At 35.7% G+C, this 16828-nt stretch overlaps 3 protein-coding genes and 1 pseudogene across 3 annotated transcripts; 2 read left to right on the forward strand and 2 right to left on the reverse strand.

The window, feature by feature from the left end:
- Window positions 1-3141, forward strand: LOC145604786 (receptor-like protein kinase THESEUS 1 pseudogene; annotated as a pseudogene).
- Window positions 3142-3407: 266 nt separating this feature from the next.
- Window positions 3408-7108, reverse strand: LOC145604278 (uncharacterized). Its single transcript, XM_081660207.1, has 4 exons — window positions 7028-7108; window positions 6795-6895; window positions 4654-4807; window positions 3408-4250 (listed from the first exon to the last, which is right to left on the reverse strand). Exons 1-4 carry the CDS (start codon window positions 7106-7108, stop codon window positions 3408-3410), a joined length of 1179 nt encoding a protein of 392 aa, XP_081516333.1.
- A 138-nt stretch (window positions 7109-7246) lies between these two features.
- Window positions 7247-11629, forward strand: LOC145604505 (lysine-specific histone demethylase 1 homolog 2-like). The gene is made up of 2 exons (XM_081660391.1): window positions 7247-9163; window positions 10465-11629. The coding sequence occupies exons 1-2, from the start codon at window positions 7630-7632 to the stop codon at window positions 11205-11207; spliced, it is 2277 nt and encodes a 758-aa protein (XP_081516517.1). The 5' UTR covers window positions 7247-7629; the 3' UTR covers window positions 11208-11629.
- A 3037-nt stretch (window positions 11630-14666) lies between these two features.
- Window positions 14667-16828, reverse strand: LOC145604279 (protein ULTRAPETALA 2-like). The gene is made up of 3 exons (XM_081660208.1): window positions 16351-16828; window positions 15429-15756; window positions 14667-14841 (listed from the first exon to the last, which is right to left on the reverse strand). The coding sequence occupies exons 1-3, from the start codon at window positions 16826-16828 to the stop codon at window positions 14667-14669; spliced, it is 981 nt and encodes a 326-aa protein (XP_081516334.1).

Consider the following 16828-nt stretch of genomic DNA (forward strand, 5'->3'; position numbering starts at 1 on the left):
GTTTTTGTACTTCAATTGCATCAACTTTAGCTTAATTTATATACCCATCTTTCTTATTCAATTTATACATTATTTTACCAATTTGGGTTGCTATTGTTTTGTACATTATTTGCTGTTAGCTCAGTAAGTTGGAGCTTTGTTTGATAGATCTGAAGGGTGTTCGACGAAATGCCTCAGTGAGAGTAAAAGTGCTGCCAACTTGGGTTTGCACTATTTGGGTGTTATTGGGTTAATTTTGTTTCTGGGTTTTGAATTGTTTTAGGCAATTGATTGATTAGTCTGTTTTTGGGGTTAAAAAGATGAAGATTATGAAATGGGTGCCTTTGTTTATGACTTTGATTTTATATGGGATGTTTGTTTGTAGCTCAAATGCAGCCTTTAAACCTGTTGATTCTTACTTATTAGCTTGTGGTTCTTCCAAAAATGTCACTTTTCAAGGCCAAACTTATATTCCTGATTTAGAACATTCCTCTGTTAAACTCAGTAGTCAAGCCAATTCTCTTGTTGCTACCACCAATTCTAGTGCTCCCTTCCCTATTTATCAATCTGCCCGAATATTCACCCGTAGTGTGTCTTATGAATTTGATATCAAACAGAAAGGCCATCATTGGGTTCGGCTTTATTTCTATCCGGTTTCGAGTGCAGGGCATGACTTGAAATCGGCCTCCCTTACTGTTGTTACTGAAAACTTTGTGTTGCTAAACAACTTTACATTTGAGAACTTTAAGGGTTCTTATATGTGGAGGGAGTTTGCCATCAATGTAGATTCAAGTTCCTTGAGCCTAACCTTTATTCCTTCGAACAATTCAATTGCGTTTGTGAACGCGATTGAAGTTGTTTCAATCCCTGATGACTTGCTCCCTGACCAGGCTTTGTTCTTGCCATCAACCTCTATTAGTGGGATATCAGAGCTAGCACTTGAGACTGTGTACCGAGTAAATATGGGCGGTCCATTGCTTACTGCTCAAAATGATACTCTAGGGAGAATGTGGCAGAATGATGTGCAATATCTTCATGTGAATAGCTCTGCTACAAATGTTTCTGTTAGCCCTTCAACTATCAAGTATCCAGCTACAGTTACTCCTGAAATAGCACCAAATTGGGTGTATGCCACTGCTGAAACTATGGGAGATCCAAATGTGGCCAATAGTAACTTCAACATGACCTGGGTTTTCAATGTTGATCCAGATTTCACCTACTTTGTAAGGGTTCATTTTTGTGATGTTGTCAGCCAGTCGCTGAATTCTCTTGTTTTCAACCTGTACATTAATTCCGATGTTTGGGCAAGTGTAGACCTTTCATCCTTAACTGGCAGTCTTGATGTGCCTTACTACAAGGATTTTGTTGCAAATTCTTCAGACTCAGGTGTCTTGACCTTAAGTGTTGGTCCAGATCCTGTAGCTGATGATAGTAGTGGTATTATGAATGGTCTGGAGATCATTAAGATGAGCAATGAAGCAAGAAGCTTGGATGGAGTTTCTCCTGTTGAACATCTTCTTCCTCCTTCAGCATCGAAAAAGAAACATAGGGCAATTATCATTGGTTCATCTGTAGGTGCAGTGGCTGCATTAATGATGATTGCTCTCTTCTTTTGCTGCTTTGTTTCTCACAAGTCGAAGACTCCTCAACAAGGACATTCATGGTTGCCTTTGCCATTGTATGGTAACTCCTTGACGTTGACAAAAATGTCCACTGTTTCTCAAAAGAGTGGTACTGCTAGCTGCATTTCATTGACTTCCACCAATCTTGGTCGGTTCTTCTCTTTCCAAGATATCATGGAAGCGACTAATAAGTTTGATGAGACCATGCTTCTTGGAGTTGGTGGTTTTGGAAGAGTTTACAAGGGAACGCTTGAAGATGGGACTAATGTTGCTGTCAAAAGAGGAAATCCAAGGTCTGAACAAGGTATAGCTGAGTTTAGAACTGAAATTGAGATGTTGTCTAAGCTAAGACATCGTCATCTTGTCTCTCTCATTGGCTATTGTGATGAGAGATCTGAGATGATATTGGTTTATGAATACATGGCCAATGGACCACTTAGGAGCCATCTTTATGGTGCAGATCTTCCGTCTCTGTCTTGGAAACAACGGCTTGAAATATGCATTGGGGCTGCGAGGGGATTGCATTATCTCCACACTGGTGCAACTCAGAGCATTATTCACCGAGATGTCAAGACAACAAATATTCTCTTGGATGAGAATTTTGTGGCTAAGGTAGCTGATTTTGGCCTCTCTAAAACCGGACCTTCTCTTGATCAGACCCATGTTAGCACTGCTGTTAAGGGAAGTTTTGGGTATCTTGATCCTGAGTACTTTAGAAGGCAACAATTGACTGAAAAGTCAGATGTATACTCATTTGGAGTAGTTTTGATGGAGGTTCTCTGCACTAGACCAGCTTTAAACCCTGTGCTCCCGAGAGAGCAAGTCAATATTGCAGAATGGGCAATGACATGGCAAAAGAAATGCATGCTTGATCAAATTATGGACTCAAATCTTGTGGGGAAGGTAAATTCTGCTTCACTAAAGAAATTTGGGGAGACTGCGGAGAAGTGCTTGGCAGAGTATGGGGTCGATAGGCCGTCAATGGGAGATGTCTTATGGAATCTTGAATATGCTCTTCAGCTGGAGGAGATGTCATCTGCTCTTGCGGAACCTGAAGATAACAGCACAAATCATATTCAAGGTTTACCATTAACCTCTCTTGAGCAATTTGACAATAGTGTTAACATAATGAATGGAGCTAACTCTGGCACTGATGATGACGCGGAAGATGCTACAACAAGCGCTGTGTTTTCTCAATTAGTAAATCCCCGTGGAAGATGAGGGTGATGAATCTATTTAATACCGGTGAAAATTGTTTGGGTGCTCCATCCAGACATGTATAAGAAGGTTAAGTTAAATTTGATTGCTTGTTGGCTTCATTGTTTGCGTATTTTGATTTGTAATATAGAGAAGAATGAATATAATGAAGTCCGTTCAATACTGTCCCCAAGATCGTTATAGGAAGCCCATTGTTTCCTTTTTGTTCTTATATAATTGGATTTTGCTTCCCATTTTGTATTACACTTCTTTAGGATAGTGATATATGTAATGGATTCACAAACAATTGTTCAACAATGCAGAAAATAATGCACAGGTTCTGCAATTTTTATCTTGCATATTGGTGTCCTTTTAAGATTCATTGATTTAATTGCTTCCTATCCTATTTCTTCTGTTGACTTATGAAGCCAAATACAAGAGAAAAGCATCTCTATGCTAAAATTGGTTGTTCCTATTATTAAAATACATCAGGCATAAATTTCTCATTCTACTCGTGGATAAAAAAATAATATTGTGAAAGCGATGAAAGAGTAAAAAGGAAGAGATATTTCATGCAGGAAATCTGTTGATGGATAAAAATTCTTATTTTCATTTTCTGCAAACTATGCCTTGTCCAATCTCTGTGCTGCCCCTACAGTCTACAATGCCCAAGTCCTTCATAAAAGCGAAATCCTGATGTAGTACTCCAATTGGAGAGAACAGGCAGGATTTGCAGTCTGTTGATAAAAGAGTTGAGGTTCTATATCTGTCTTCACCGCCTACAATGGGCATGGCAACACCTGGCTTTGCCGGGTTTTTGAAGTCTGGTTGGTATGTCCTTCCGAGCACACCTTCAACTTTTGGTGAAAGTCCGAAAAATCGGAATTGCACTTCCAAGTGAGCAAAACAGTCATCTGGAGGTATATGATAATTATGTATCCTGTCATCTTTCTTAGTAACTGGAACCACATTGACTGATATCTCTGCGACTTCTTGTAGAGTCACTATAACACTGTTTTTGCTTTCTGTTCTTTCTATTTTCAGGTCTTCATTAGCTGATGTCCAGCTTGATGAGTATCCTGTTGTTACATTTAGTTCCTGTCCATCATAAGAAAACTTCAAGTGCTCAACCTCTTCATCCCATGCTGCAGCTCGTGTGGCCTCAAGAGAGAGAGTGTGAGAGTTGAACAAGATCCCTAGGGCTTGTATCCATGTGTAATCTCGCTTTCTTCCAGAAGGTCGGAGTCCAATGAAGCGAGCATTGATTTGGAGCTTGGGATCTGATACTAAACTAAAGTGCTCATTTCTCTTACCATGGAAGTAGAAAACTATTCCATCTCCACCAATGAAGCGAGGGTCCAAGCATGCTGCTCCTCGGCCACTGCAATTTGGCTTGCGATCTATGATTGTCACCAAACGATTTTTGTGAGTACGTGCATTATAATCAATACTCTGCATGTTATATGGCATAAACAATTTGCTGTTCTATAGAGTATACTGTAAGTGTTAGAAGATCTATAGGTTCAACAGTTCAACAATCATGGCTTAGCAAACCTTAATGTAAGAAGCAAGTTAAACCATCTTGCACTAACTTATTGTGAGACATTAGAAGTCATCCTTAAATGAAGTATGAAGCCAACCCTAGAAGAGTCACTTCAACTTTACATTAAGACATTAAGTTAGAATAAGCCCGTCAAACAAAATTTTGCCTAGTGTAAGAAAATCTTAGTTAAGACTCGAGACAATGTAAAAGTATGACAGAAATAAAATGTGGATATGTCTTATATATGGAAGTAGTGCACTCACTTCTGCATTCAGCCTTGCATATTGGCGAGTAGCAATCTATATAGCAAACCTTAGCTTTAGGATCCTTCGGGTGTGATGTTGGGCACTGTCTTGGGCAGGTGATTCGCTTGAGGAAGCAAGGGCTTCTGCGACTGAAGCAAGTCTTGGTCTCTGTGTGTACTGGTATCACTTTTGTCGATGATTTTGAATGTACTTGTGTTGAACTGGAGATAAAAACCAGAAAAAGTAGCAGTAAGCAGTTGATTATAGACACCTTCATGGCTTACACCCAATTAGAAAGATTATACAATGACCCCTTAATTATGTGTTTTGTTGTTCTTGGGGTAATAAGCAGTCGAGTCTTGGTTAATATAGAGTTATCTCTGTTGATTATGCACCCAATTTTAGTGAGTTTCTGGTGTAATTCAACTCGAAGTGGAGTTCTAACTGTACAGAACATTCAAATTTGGCATTTTAGCAGAAAATATGTTATAAGGTCCACAAATTCAGCTCTTGGTTTTTTTAATCTATGAAGTATTTGACTCTCAGAAGTCTTTTTGGTTATGTTGTGAGCCAACCTAGTTGGCCCCTTTGAACTACTGGACAGAGTCATGCAGAGTAGACTATGGAGACAGTTGTGGCGCCCTAATGAATGTTTGAATTACCGACTTTCGGGGTAGCACACCCGATGCCCAGTTACCTGACCTAAATCCAAAGTGTACTCGTAATTGCATTATTCAAATCAAAATTAACCCGACTTGAAAGTTAATAGATTAACAACTTTTTTTTCTTCTTCTCATGATTAAGTAATATAATGACAATAGTTACGGAGTTGTGTATAAGGCTTCCAAATATAACTCAAACAAAACCGACTAATACAAATCCGATTTGAATGACCTGATTTCCACCTACAACTCTACATAGTAAGGATAGCCACCATATTCACAAACTATATCAGATTCTTTGTTGCATAATATGTTACAAATGTTAGGCCTTTTTGTATTTTCTTTTTTTGACATTCATGTAATATGGTTGACTTCCTAAATAAAAGAAGTATAAGTGAACATGTACCTATTAACTTTTGAGATGGAAAGATATGAATCAATGCATGAAGATCTAACTTTTATTTTATGTAGACTTTAAAAGTCATAAGCCTTCCTGGCTTACACATTGTTGTGGAGTGTGTTGGTTGGAATGGCGCGTAAATGATGTCCAAATAATTGTCTAGTCAAGTCAGTTTATAAGTCAAATTTCTATTCACCACCTTTGACTAATTTGATTAATTTATTCTATACATTTCGATCCATAATGCACAAAGCTAATGCTACTGATGAGTTTATACCAATTTATTTGGTAAAGTTTGTATTATAGATTTTATAGGAACAAATTTGTTGACATCTACCAATTGTGTTCGTGAATAAGGGCACGTTCTCTTCATTTCAGCTCCAATCAGTTCAATTTAGCTCCAATTAATTTAGTTCAGTTCCTAATTGTCTTCTATCATAAACAATTCATTTCAAATCTATTCAGTTCAATTCAACTCAATTCAGCTCAGTTCAGTAATGATACTACGTCTGTTTTCGAAATAAGGTTACGTTTGGTGGTTTTATAATTTTATACGGTTAGTAAGGAAAATAAGATAGTGGAAAATAATAATTAAATTTCAAATACATCAGGTATGAAGGGATTAAATTAACTTGGAAAATGAGAATATCAAGTGTGCACCTTTAATGTAAAGCATTTGTTTTTTTTTTTAGAAAATGAAAAGTTTGAAGAAGAGGGAGGAATTGAGCATTGAAGTAAACTAAAAAAAGATAGTCAAAATTGTTATCGTGACCAACTAGACTCACAAATCTCAATCTTTTAAATATAACTATATAAGCCATTTCAAATTCTTGCAGTAATGATCTATGCAACACTCAAGGCTATTATGATCTATAGTTTCAAAAAATCTCAAATATTAATAGTTTAAGAATTTATCATAATATCACAAGTTGATTAGTGTTACTCCGTATTAATGTTTGATTGGTGCTTAGTGTGTCCAATTTTAAAATCTAATTTTATAATCACCCAATTGAACATCATGCATCATTCCTTTATTTTTTCTCAACGGGTGATGTTATCATGTTAGAATGTATATTAGTTCCTCTCTTTGGTTAACTACAAAGTTAATTCTTGCAATTCCCACACAAGTTAAGAACTTATACATACTTTGCCACAAAAAACTTGCAAACATAAAGGGCAAATTTTAGTGAACCAAATTTTCCAAGACCACCCCAACTAATTTGGACTAGCCCCATAAATATGGGAACCTTCATACCAAAGTCCAAAGATATGATCCAATTAATTAAAATGGACCCACTTCAATTATTCACAATTCCCTCCAATCAAATATTCTAAAAATTTTACTCTCACTTCCCACACACTTCGAGGCTCCCACTTACATCATCATCATCATCATCATCACAATTCCTAAATACCGCAAGAACCCTAATTTCAAAATTAAATTCTTTCAACCGCTCCATCACTAAAAATTCAAATTACCCACCACCCCTTTTCAACTTCTGTTCACTACAGTTCGATTAAATTTCAAATTTTTTGATTTATAATTATTTCAGTTCGTCCAATTTTTTTGTTTTTTTTTTTTTTTTTACCCTTTTATTAAACCCTGTTTTCTCTCTCTTCACCCCTATTTTGATTTTCTCTAAATTTGGAAATTCGGAGTTTTTAAGGTATGCCCATGTTTTCCCTTTTCAATCAAAGGTTGAATTTAACCCTTTTTTGAGCCATTTTGCATGGGGCGTTTTGGCCAATGTTGTAGGAAAGAATTGCGTTGTAAAATATTGGTTAGTGTAAATTTACTTTTGCTGTTTATAGTGTAGAAATGAATAAGATTAATGTGGGTATTATGTGATTTGTTACGTTTATGACATTGTTTAGTTTGATATGCATCTTAGTGTGATTGATGAAACATTTAGTTTTGTATAGTTGTTGTATTTAGCTTGTTATTGTGGTAGTTTTCTTGGTTTTGATTGTGGGGTTGAACATGGAGACCCCGGTTTCGGATGGGGTTGTTCCGAAAAGGTCATTGAGGAGGAAAGTTAGTACGAAAAATTATGATGAGAAGTTGATGGATGATCTTATAGAGGAGCATTTAGGTGGCCCTTTAAAGAAAAGGAATAGAACTAGGGATGACTTGGAGAAAGAAACTGAAACTGAGGCTATGATAGCTATATCGCTCGGTTTCCCCATCGATGCGTTGCTCGATGAGGAGATTAGGGCGGGTGTGGTGGGGGACCTAGGTGGGAAAGAACAGAATGACTACATTGTTGTAAGGAACCATATTCTTGCAAGGTGGAGAGGCAATGTTCGAGTGTGGCTGTCTAAGGGGCAGGTTAGGGAAACTGTTAGTAGTGAGTGTGAGCATTTGATCTCCTCTGCTTATGATTTTCTTTTGTACAATGGGTACATTAATTTCGGTGTATCACCAGCTTTTACTTCTCAGATTCCAGAGGAGGCATCTGAGGGGTCAGTTGTTATAATTGGGGCAGGACTTGCCGGTCTTGCTGCAGCAAGGCAGTTGTTGTCGTTTGGCTTTAAGGTAATTGTCCTTGAAGGAAGAAACCGTCCTGGGGGTAGAGTCTATACTCAGAAGTTGGGTAAAAAGGGTGAGTCTGCTGCAGTTGAATTAGGTGGAAGTGTTATAACCGGCATTCATGCTAATCCTTTGGGGGTTTTGGCTAGGCAATTATCAATACCGTTGCATAAAGTGAGAGATAAATGTCCTTTGTACAAGCCAGATGGAACACCAGTTGATCATAAGATAGATTCCAGTGTTGAATTTATTTTTAATCGTTTGTTGGATAAAGTAACTGAGCTGAGAAAAATCATGGGTGGTTTTGCTAATGATATTTCTCTGGGTTCTGTGTTGGATACTCTACAAGATCTTTATTCGGTGGTCAAAAGTAAAGATGAAATTCAACTCCTTGATTGGCACTATGCGAATTTGGAATATGCTAATGCCGGATGTTTATCAGAGCTCTCAGCCTCATACTGGGATCAGGATGATCCCTATGAGATGGGGGGTGATCATTGTTTCCTTGCTGGGGGTAATTGGAGGCTGATCAAATCCTTGTGTGAAGGCGTTCCTATATTGTATGGGAAGACTGTTAACACTGTTAGATATGGAAATGACGGTGCTGAGGTGATAGCTGGGGACCAAGTCTTTCAAGCAGATGTTGTCTTGTGTACGGTGCCTCTTGGGGTGCTGAAGCGAAAGGCAATCACATTTGAGCCTGAGTTGCCCCAAAACAAGCTAGCTGCTATAAATCGGTTGGGTTTTGGGTTGCTGAATAAAGTTGCAATGGTTTTTCCTCATGTATTTTGGGGAGAAGAACTCGACACATTTGGTTCTCTTAGGAATCATACCCATGAACGAGGAGAGTATTTTCTATTCTATGGTTACCATACTGTTTCTGGTGGTGCGGTACTCGTAGCCTTAGTTGCAGGAGAAGCTGCCAAGGACTTTGAACACACTGACCCATCCACTTTGTTGCATCGAGTTTTGAATCTGCTCAGAGGTATGTTTGCAATTTCAATTACTATGTGCAGTATAAAGAGCTAACCAGAACGTACCCTATTTTTTAGTTGTTCCTAGTTCGTACAAAATGACAAAACATCCTTTTCGTGTTTGGGTGTGTGTGTGTGTGTGTGCGTGCATTTGACAATGACAGTCCATGATTGTTCTATTTCCAGATCTTAAGACTTTGCTGGATATTTGAGGTTGTCCTTGATTTCTATTGAATTAGTAATTTTATTCCATCTTCTGCTTGTTTGAATAATAACTATGAAAGATTGTTATAAATATGATTCTATCTTATTGTAATATATCTATCTGAATATCATATGATCCAACTTGTCTGGAAATTAAAGGGTGCTATGTTTACTGGCCTCTACTGTTTAAATGTATTGAATTATTGATGATGAAGAATCTGAAAGATATTTTTATATCTATAATTGTAGGCATCAAGATTGTGATGCTAGTTGTATGAATACATAACCTTCTTTCACTGGATTATTGCCACCGGCTCCCCTTTCTTTTCGAAAGAATCAATTGTATGATCCAAATTCGTTCTAGTTCTAAACATATATAATCCTTGAGATCATTTTCACGGTAGCACTGTAGTAGGATTCTGCTTCGTATGAAACTATTAATGGGTCATTGAAGATCATATATGATTGTACTATGCAGCATCACGTATGACAGTTTGCAGATTTGTGTATTAGCTGCTGATATGATTGAGTATTCACCCCTTTGGATGTCAATTCTCTCAAAGCCATAACTATTATCAAATCATGAATTGTGTGATGCAGAATCTGTAGTCCCTTGTTTACAAAATTTTAAACTGTCCATTTATTCTAGGAAATTATTTAGTATGAAATAGTGTATATCAGTTGCAATTTTACAAATATATTAAAGGGTATTTAGAAACAGCATTACTATTATTGCAATGGTAAGGCTGCTTGCATTTGCCCCCTCCTCCTTTGGTACCCCAGATTAGCCAGATTGATTTTGATGCATTGTGGAAGAGTTGATAATTGATGTCGATATAACCTTTTTGCAAGAATTTTAATGCCTGATTAACTGATGAAAGATTCTAGATGGCAGTAAATTTTTAGCCAATAAAGCAGATTTACAACTGAGATTTTGAAAATAGTTGTGACTTGGTGCAAATTGACACAAATAAGAGGGGATTCGGACATATTTTCCTATTGTATATTCCTGTTACATCACAATTTCCTTTAATCGTTTCCATTCTCATTAACAGGCTTCTGATGCATATTGATCTTGTTTGTTTAACTTTTGTGGGTGACTTAAAAGGTATATACAATCCAAAAGGTGTTCAAGTGCCTGATCCTATTCAGACAGTTTGCACAAGGTGGGGCACTGATCCTCTTTCCTATGGTTCATATTCTCACGTCCGAGTAGGTTCAACTGGTATCGACTATGATATCTTATCTGAAAGTGTTGAAAACCGATTGTTCTTTGCTGGTGAGGCAACAAGTAGGAAGTACCCGGCCACAATGCATGGTGCATTTTTGAGTGGCCTAAGAGAAGCTGGTCGCATTTATCGAGGCACTAGGAGTTTACAGTTGCATGGAAGGAAAAATGGGCAAAAAAGTCTTGGACCCAGCTTTGATACCCTTCTTGATCTTTTTAGGAGGCCTGACTTAGAGGTTGGAAGGTTCTTGTTTATTCTCAATCCGTTGACAGAAATTGGGAGCTCCCTTGGGCTTTTGAGAGTTGCTTTTGAGGACTTCAGCAGTGAACTCTGTGATGAATGTAGTTGTTTGGTTGACCAGGGGAGAAAATGTGCAAAACACAGTAGCCTTCCTTTGCAGCTTTACGCAGTAGTATCTCGTGAACAAGTAGAACAGCTGCAACAAGTAAATGGAGGAGACCAAGATAGGATGTTGTATTTTTTCAACAATCTTGGGCTAAAGCTCATGGGACCGAATGCTTTGGGTGCTCTAGGGAACACTGTGATCACTGCCATTCAAAATGCACGAAGAGGTAGAGGCAGGTATCGTTTTGGAAGTGGACCTCCACAAGGAGTCATATAAATGCTGCTGGTCAGCATTGTCCGGTTGTGGTAGTATTTGTAGATTTCAAACTCAAGCTAAGAAGGTTGCTGTTTACTCTTGTTTCCAGATAGTGGTAGATGTTGCAATGATGAAGTCGTGAAGCAGTCAATGTAATTTTTTTTGTTTGGTGCTGTTTCCGACTGGTAAGAGCAACTAAAGCGAGGATGTATTTGTCAGGGAATAGGTTAAATGTAGTCTGTGGTGGTAGCAACTAGCAAATGGGGGTGAGGAAATTGGGTGGTAGATGACTAGTTGCTGCTGCTATAACATCTTCTGACTTCACAATAACAGTTATGCTGGTATTCTTGGGCCCTTGCTCACTAAATGTAAATTTTGTGTACACTAAAAATTTTGATGCTTTGAAAATGTAACTCTTTTGACCTTGAGATATACCAGCAAGAAAAAAAATCATTTAATTATGCTAGTGAGAGTGGTTGATAAATTAATGTGGCAATGTGGCATCAACTTTTGTTTTTCTGATATACTTCCTTTGTTATTCATATACTAGCAACACACAATCTTGGCACACCATTTGAAAAAGTGATTAGAAAAGGTAAATGGACAGAAGCGACAAAATTCAAACAATAACAACTTAACACTTGTTTCTTATCGATGGTAAAATTAATTCAGTTAATTTGTCCGTTCACCTAGCTAGTCTATTATATATATCTTCGTTGAAATGCATGTATATATAAAATGGCGTGTTGTAATAAAATAAAAACATAGAAAGCATGATTTAATGTAAATATAGATGAAAAGAAGCCCATTTCTTACATTTAAAATTGCAAAAAACCACCTTTTATAACAACTATTTTGTAAAAAAAACACCTTATAAACATTTTCTTGTAAAATCACACCTAAAACCACTTTTTTTTTTTGTGAAGTAACACCTTAACCCGGATTCCGTCCTTTGACTTGGTTTTCAGGCATTGACTTGCACGTGTTCCCGTGACTTCCCTCAATTTACCCTCTATTTCTCCAATTTAACTTTCTCTCTCCTCCCTCTTCTCTAACAAAGTCACCATTGATGAAGAAATCTCCATTTTTAAGCATGAATTGTTGCAATTAACCTAATTTCGAGTAGGGTAAGTTGTTGTAATTACTGAATTTCTTGTAAATTATGTTGGGTTTTTCGTATTTTCATAAGTTAGGGTTTGTAATTGAAAATTAGGGTTCTTCGTTTTTTCCACAAATGATGAAATTAGGAGTAATTTCGAGAGACCAATTAATGAACACCAATGTGGTCTTTAATTCTTCTTCTTCTTTTTTTTTTTCCGTATGTGCTTTCTCTATTAGGCTTCAATGGAGGAAGGGGATGAAGAGGTGAAGTGGGGTTTTTGAGTGGATGGGGCTGAATGAATAGGGGTGGAATTTTCATGGGAGCAAATTTATCGGGTAAAATGGTGTTGGTGAGAGTAGTAGTGAATTAGTGGTGGTGGTGGGGTGGTGTTGGTGGGGGTGGCAGTGAGGGAAAAGAGGAAGAAGATCACGTGACCCACACGTGCAAAGTCAACACCGAAAACCAAGTCAAACATCGGAAACCGGGTTAAGGTGTTACTTCGCAAAAAAAAAAAAGTGGTTTTAGGGGTGTTTTTACAAGAAAATTTTTATAAGGTGTTTTTTCACAAAAAAAGGTGTTATAAAAGGTGGTTTTTTTTTTTTTTTTGCAATTTTTCCTTTCTTATATTACTTAATTATTTGGCATTAATAGGCATATAGAGTAAGGCTCATGTAAGAACCCTCCTCTATATAAGAACCCAATCTTATATAAGAACCAATCTCAGCACTTTATTATTTTTGATCTAACCATCTAAAATGATCCTTTAGTAATGACATTTCTGTAATTTTGTATTTAGAACATAGAAAAAAAATTTAGAACATAGAAAAAAATTTAGAACATAAGCTGAAAAAATTTAGAACTTAAGCAGAAAATTTAGAGCATAAGAAAAATAATTTAAAAGATAGCAAAAATTTAGAACATAAACAACTAAAATGTTAGAACATAAGAAAAATAATTTAGAATATAAGTTGAAAAAATAATTTAGAACATAAGTTGAAAAATAATTTAGAACATAAGTTGAAAAAATAATTAATAATATAATCTGAAAAAAAAAATAATTTAGAGCATAGAAAATATTTAGAACATAAGCTGAAAAAATAATTTAGAACATAGGATCAAATTTAGAACATAATTTAAAAAAAACAATTTAGAACATTATTAGAAATAATTTTGAACATAAGTAGAAAAAACTTAGAAAATACGGAGTAGGAAAAACTTTAGAACATAAGCTGAAAAAATAATTTAGAATATAGAAAAAAAAATTTAGAACATTAGCTGAAAAAAAAAAATTAGAACATAATCTAAAAAAAAATATTTAGAACATTATTGGAAAAAATTCGGAACATAAGTAAGAAAATTTTTAGAATATAGGAAAAAGTTTAGAACATAAGTTAAAAAAAATTAGAACATAGGAAAAAGTTTAGAACATAATTAGGGTTCTTACATAAGAAAGGGTTCTTATATATAAGGTGGGGTTCTTACCGGATCTCTTCCATATATATATATATATATATATATATATATATATATAATGATCAAAAAGAAAGACAATACTAATAATAGAAGTTGCTTGTATAATTTGAAATGTATTCTATTAAGGTCTCATTTGGCAATAGCGTTTAGGGTAATAGACAAGTGAATAGCGTTTTGACTAAATCAAAACACTAGTGGGTAAAATAATAATTAAACATTCAACTTGTCTAGTTGGCTCTTTCTAACCCCATAATCCTTATGTATATAATGCCACAAGTAAATTCATATGCATGAAATATTATAAAGAAACTATAGGTAGTAAGTAGTAACACTAAGGGCATGCTTGGATTGGAGGTAATATATTAAGGGGGTAATAAAAGTCAAACTAAGCAAAATGAATGTGAAAATAAGGAAGAAGGAGATAGTGATGGTGTGATTGTAAGAAAATTATGTAGTGATGGTATGGTGTGAGGTGAAGAAAGAGGAATCAATACCCTCATTTTGGGGGTAATAGTTACACTAGGGGGATGGTGGGTAACTATTACCCTCATTATGAGAGTAATAATTCCTCCATCTCTCTCTTTTCCTCATGGCACAACTAGTTTATTTCATTTGTAAGCACCATGTCTCCTACAACAACACCTCTAATTACTTTTGTTTTTTCAAGTTTGACTTTTATTACCCCCTTAATGTTTTACCCCCAATCCAAGCATGCCATAATAAGAAAAATCTAGCTTGTCTAGTTGGCTCTTCAATAACAGAAAATGGACTAAAATAGTTTAATACAGAAAATAGACTAAAATAGTTTTAGAATAAAATATAAAAATAAAATCCAATCATGTTGATAAAATTCAACCATTATTACATGGATAAAGTTTGATCTTGATTCCTCAAAAATCTCCAATTTAATGTTCAATATTGAGAATAAAATCCAGGCAAGTACGACAGTCGCAATCGTCAAATCGGCACATATCGCAACCAAAGCATACACATGATGTGCAACCCTCGCATAATGGTTTTGCAGGACATCCCCTCACTTGTTGTCTCGCTCCCCTTCTTTCATCATCCTCGCACTTTAAGCTACACATTACAATAAATCCTTCTCATATTAGTTCCTATCCATGTTACATGGATTACACTTCATGCAATCGATCATATAATATAAGACACAAGAGTGTTTGGTAATTAGTCGGTAGCTGATTGATATAGCTGGTTGTAAATAGCTGGTATTTGTTTATGATTAGTTGTTTCGGTGTATTCAATAGCCAAAAAGCTAATTATTCAATAAGCTAACTCTAAAATGGCTCTCATAATGAGGTTTTTGTAAAAGAGATTTTTGAGCTCATAAATCTCTTTTGATAAGCTAATTACCAAATACATAAATTAGTTTTTTTAAGTGGTCAAATCTCTAATATGGCAAAATAAGTCTTTACAAAAAAAAAAAAAAAAAAAAAAAAAAAAAAAAGCAAAATAAGCTAAAAGCTCTCCAAAAACCTCTTTACTAAACAAGGGCATAGTTTAATAATACTGTATTTTATCCAAAAACATATAGAAATGTAACATGTGCAAATATGCATGTATCGTGACATGTTGTATGTGAATAAAATTTAGATTTAAGAACGTACGAAGTATATAAGTGACGAGACATATGAAGATAGACGACTTACAATGAGTAAGGAAAGTCGGAGCAAGTCCAAGTACCACTGTTTTTGGTAGCTTGGTGGTAGGCCTTATACTGGTCTTTGTTTCGACACATAAAGAGTCGGCGTTTGCCGCAAGCAGTGCATTTCATGAACTCGTCACGGTGGATAGTTCGAGTTCGAGCAGGCTTAACTGGATCACAGCGGTCTTTAATTGATCCACTGTAATACTTGAGCAGCTTTGTTTTACTTAGATGCGCTTTTGTTACATCAACAAAAACCCATATATGGTTCCTCCAATTGCTCGCTCCAGTAAACCCTGCATGCTTCTCGAATTCGCTTGGACTTATTTTTTCTGTGCATCAAGTAGAATAGAGCATCAATTGTTAGATTTTACACTACGGAGCATGATGTAAAACATTCTCTAATTTCACGGGTTAAACAGCCCGTCTACATAGATCAACACTTGAGAGTACAGTAGAAGGTGATGTAAAATTACATTATTCACGTGGATAATACAATGTATTAACTAAGTTCAGACGATTTCAAACAAGTATACATTGAACTTGAAGATACATGCATATAGTGATATAGATTAATTACAAGAGATCATGTTATTAATTAGAGAGAATTATTAGTGTTACAATTAATGTCACATAATTTCAGAAATAATTGTTTGCTTTTTATAGTATGAGTAATAATTTAAAACATTTCAATATACATTTACTAGGATTGATTGATTGAGAAAGTGCAAGAATGATCAAACTCTTTTAAAAAAAAACTTTCAGTACATTGTATCATGCATATCCTTAATTATAAGGGTTAGGATAATATGACAATTACAAGTTGCATGCACAAATTCATAAAACGTCGCATGTAACTTAATATGATGAAAACAGTAAACGGCTTTACACAATCTAACTTAATAGAAAAATAAAATTGTATGTACCTGCATTGCAGCCAGGAAGGCAATCACAATCTATTTCAATTCTACCGTCACGATAAATTGAAATGTTGCCAATAGAATCACCATATTTAGGATGAGTAATACCACATAGAAGTTTTATGACTTCGTTATTATTTTCTATCAAAGTCATTCCCATCAATTCTTCAGGTGTCCAAAAGGTTTCATCAGATGAAACAATCTCAACTTTAACAGCGTTGTTGACATCATTGTTGCCTTCGTTGTTGACATCATTGTTACCTTCGTTGTTGACATCATTGTTGCCTTCATCATTGTTGACATCATTGTTACCTTCATTGTTAACAACACTGTTGCCTTCATTGTTAACATCAGTGTTGCCATCATTGTTAACATCATTGTTGCCATCATTGTTAACATCATCATCACTATCATCAATCACAATTATATCATGTTCGGGTGCTCTGTTTCTCTTCTTTCCCTTCGACGTCTCTATATGTGGCAT

The sequence above is a fragment of the Chenopodium album genome, chromosome 22 (assembly GCF_948465745.1).
Source record: "Chenopodium album chromosome 22, dcCheAlbu1.1, whole genome shotgun sequence".
Lineage (NCBI taxonomy): Eukaryota > Viridiplantae > Streptophyta > Magnoliopsida > Caryophyllales > Amaranthaceae > Chenopodium > Chenopodium album.

What these genes read in the sequence shown, in the direction of transcription:
- LOC145604278 (XM_081660207.1), bottom strand. Translation starts at nt 7,108, where the DNA reads ATGGAGCGGTTGAAAGAATTTAATTTTGAAATTAGGGTTCTTGCGGTA. An exon ending in TGCAAGTTTTTTGTGGCAAA is followed by an intron (nt 4,808 to 6,794) that starts GTATGTATAAGT and finishes TTTTATCTCCAG; the next exon opens with TTCAACACAAGTACATTCAA. An exon ending in CGAAGGATCCTAAAGCTAAG is followed by an intron (nt 4,251 to 4,653) that starts GTTTGCTATATA and finishes TATAACATGCAG; the next exon opens with AGTATTGATTATAATGCACG.
- LOC145604505 (XM_081660391.1), top strand. Translation starts at nt 7,630, where the DNA reads ATGGAGACCCCGGTTTCGGATGGGGTTGTTCCGAAAAGGTCATTGAGG. An exon ending in AGTTTTGAATCTGCTCAGAG is followed by an intron (nt 9,164 to 10,464) that starts GTATGTTTGCAA and finishes GTGACTTAAAAG; the next exon opens with GTATATACAATCCAAAAGGT.
- LOC145604279 (XM_081660208.1), bottom strand. Translation starts at nt 16,828, where the DNA reads ATGCCACATATAGAGACGTCGAAGGGAAAGAAGAGAAACAGAGCACCC. An exon ending in CCTTCCTGGCTGCAATGCAG is followed by an intron (nt 15,757 to 16,350) that starts GTACATACAATT and finishes CTTGATGCACAG; the next exon opens with AAAAAATAAGTCCAAGCGAA. An exon ending in TCCGACTTTCCTTACTCATT is followed by an intron (nt 14,842 to 15,428) that starts GTAAGTCGTCTA and finishes TGTAATGTGTAG; the next exon opens with CTTAAAGTGCGAGGATGATG.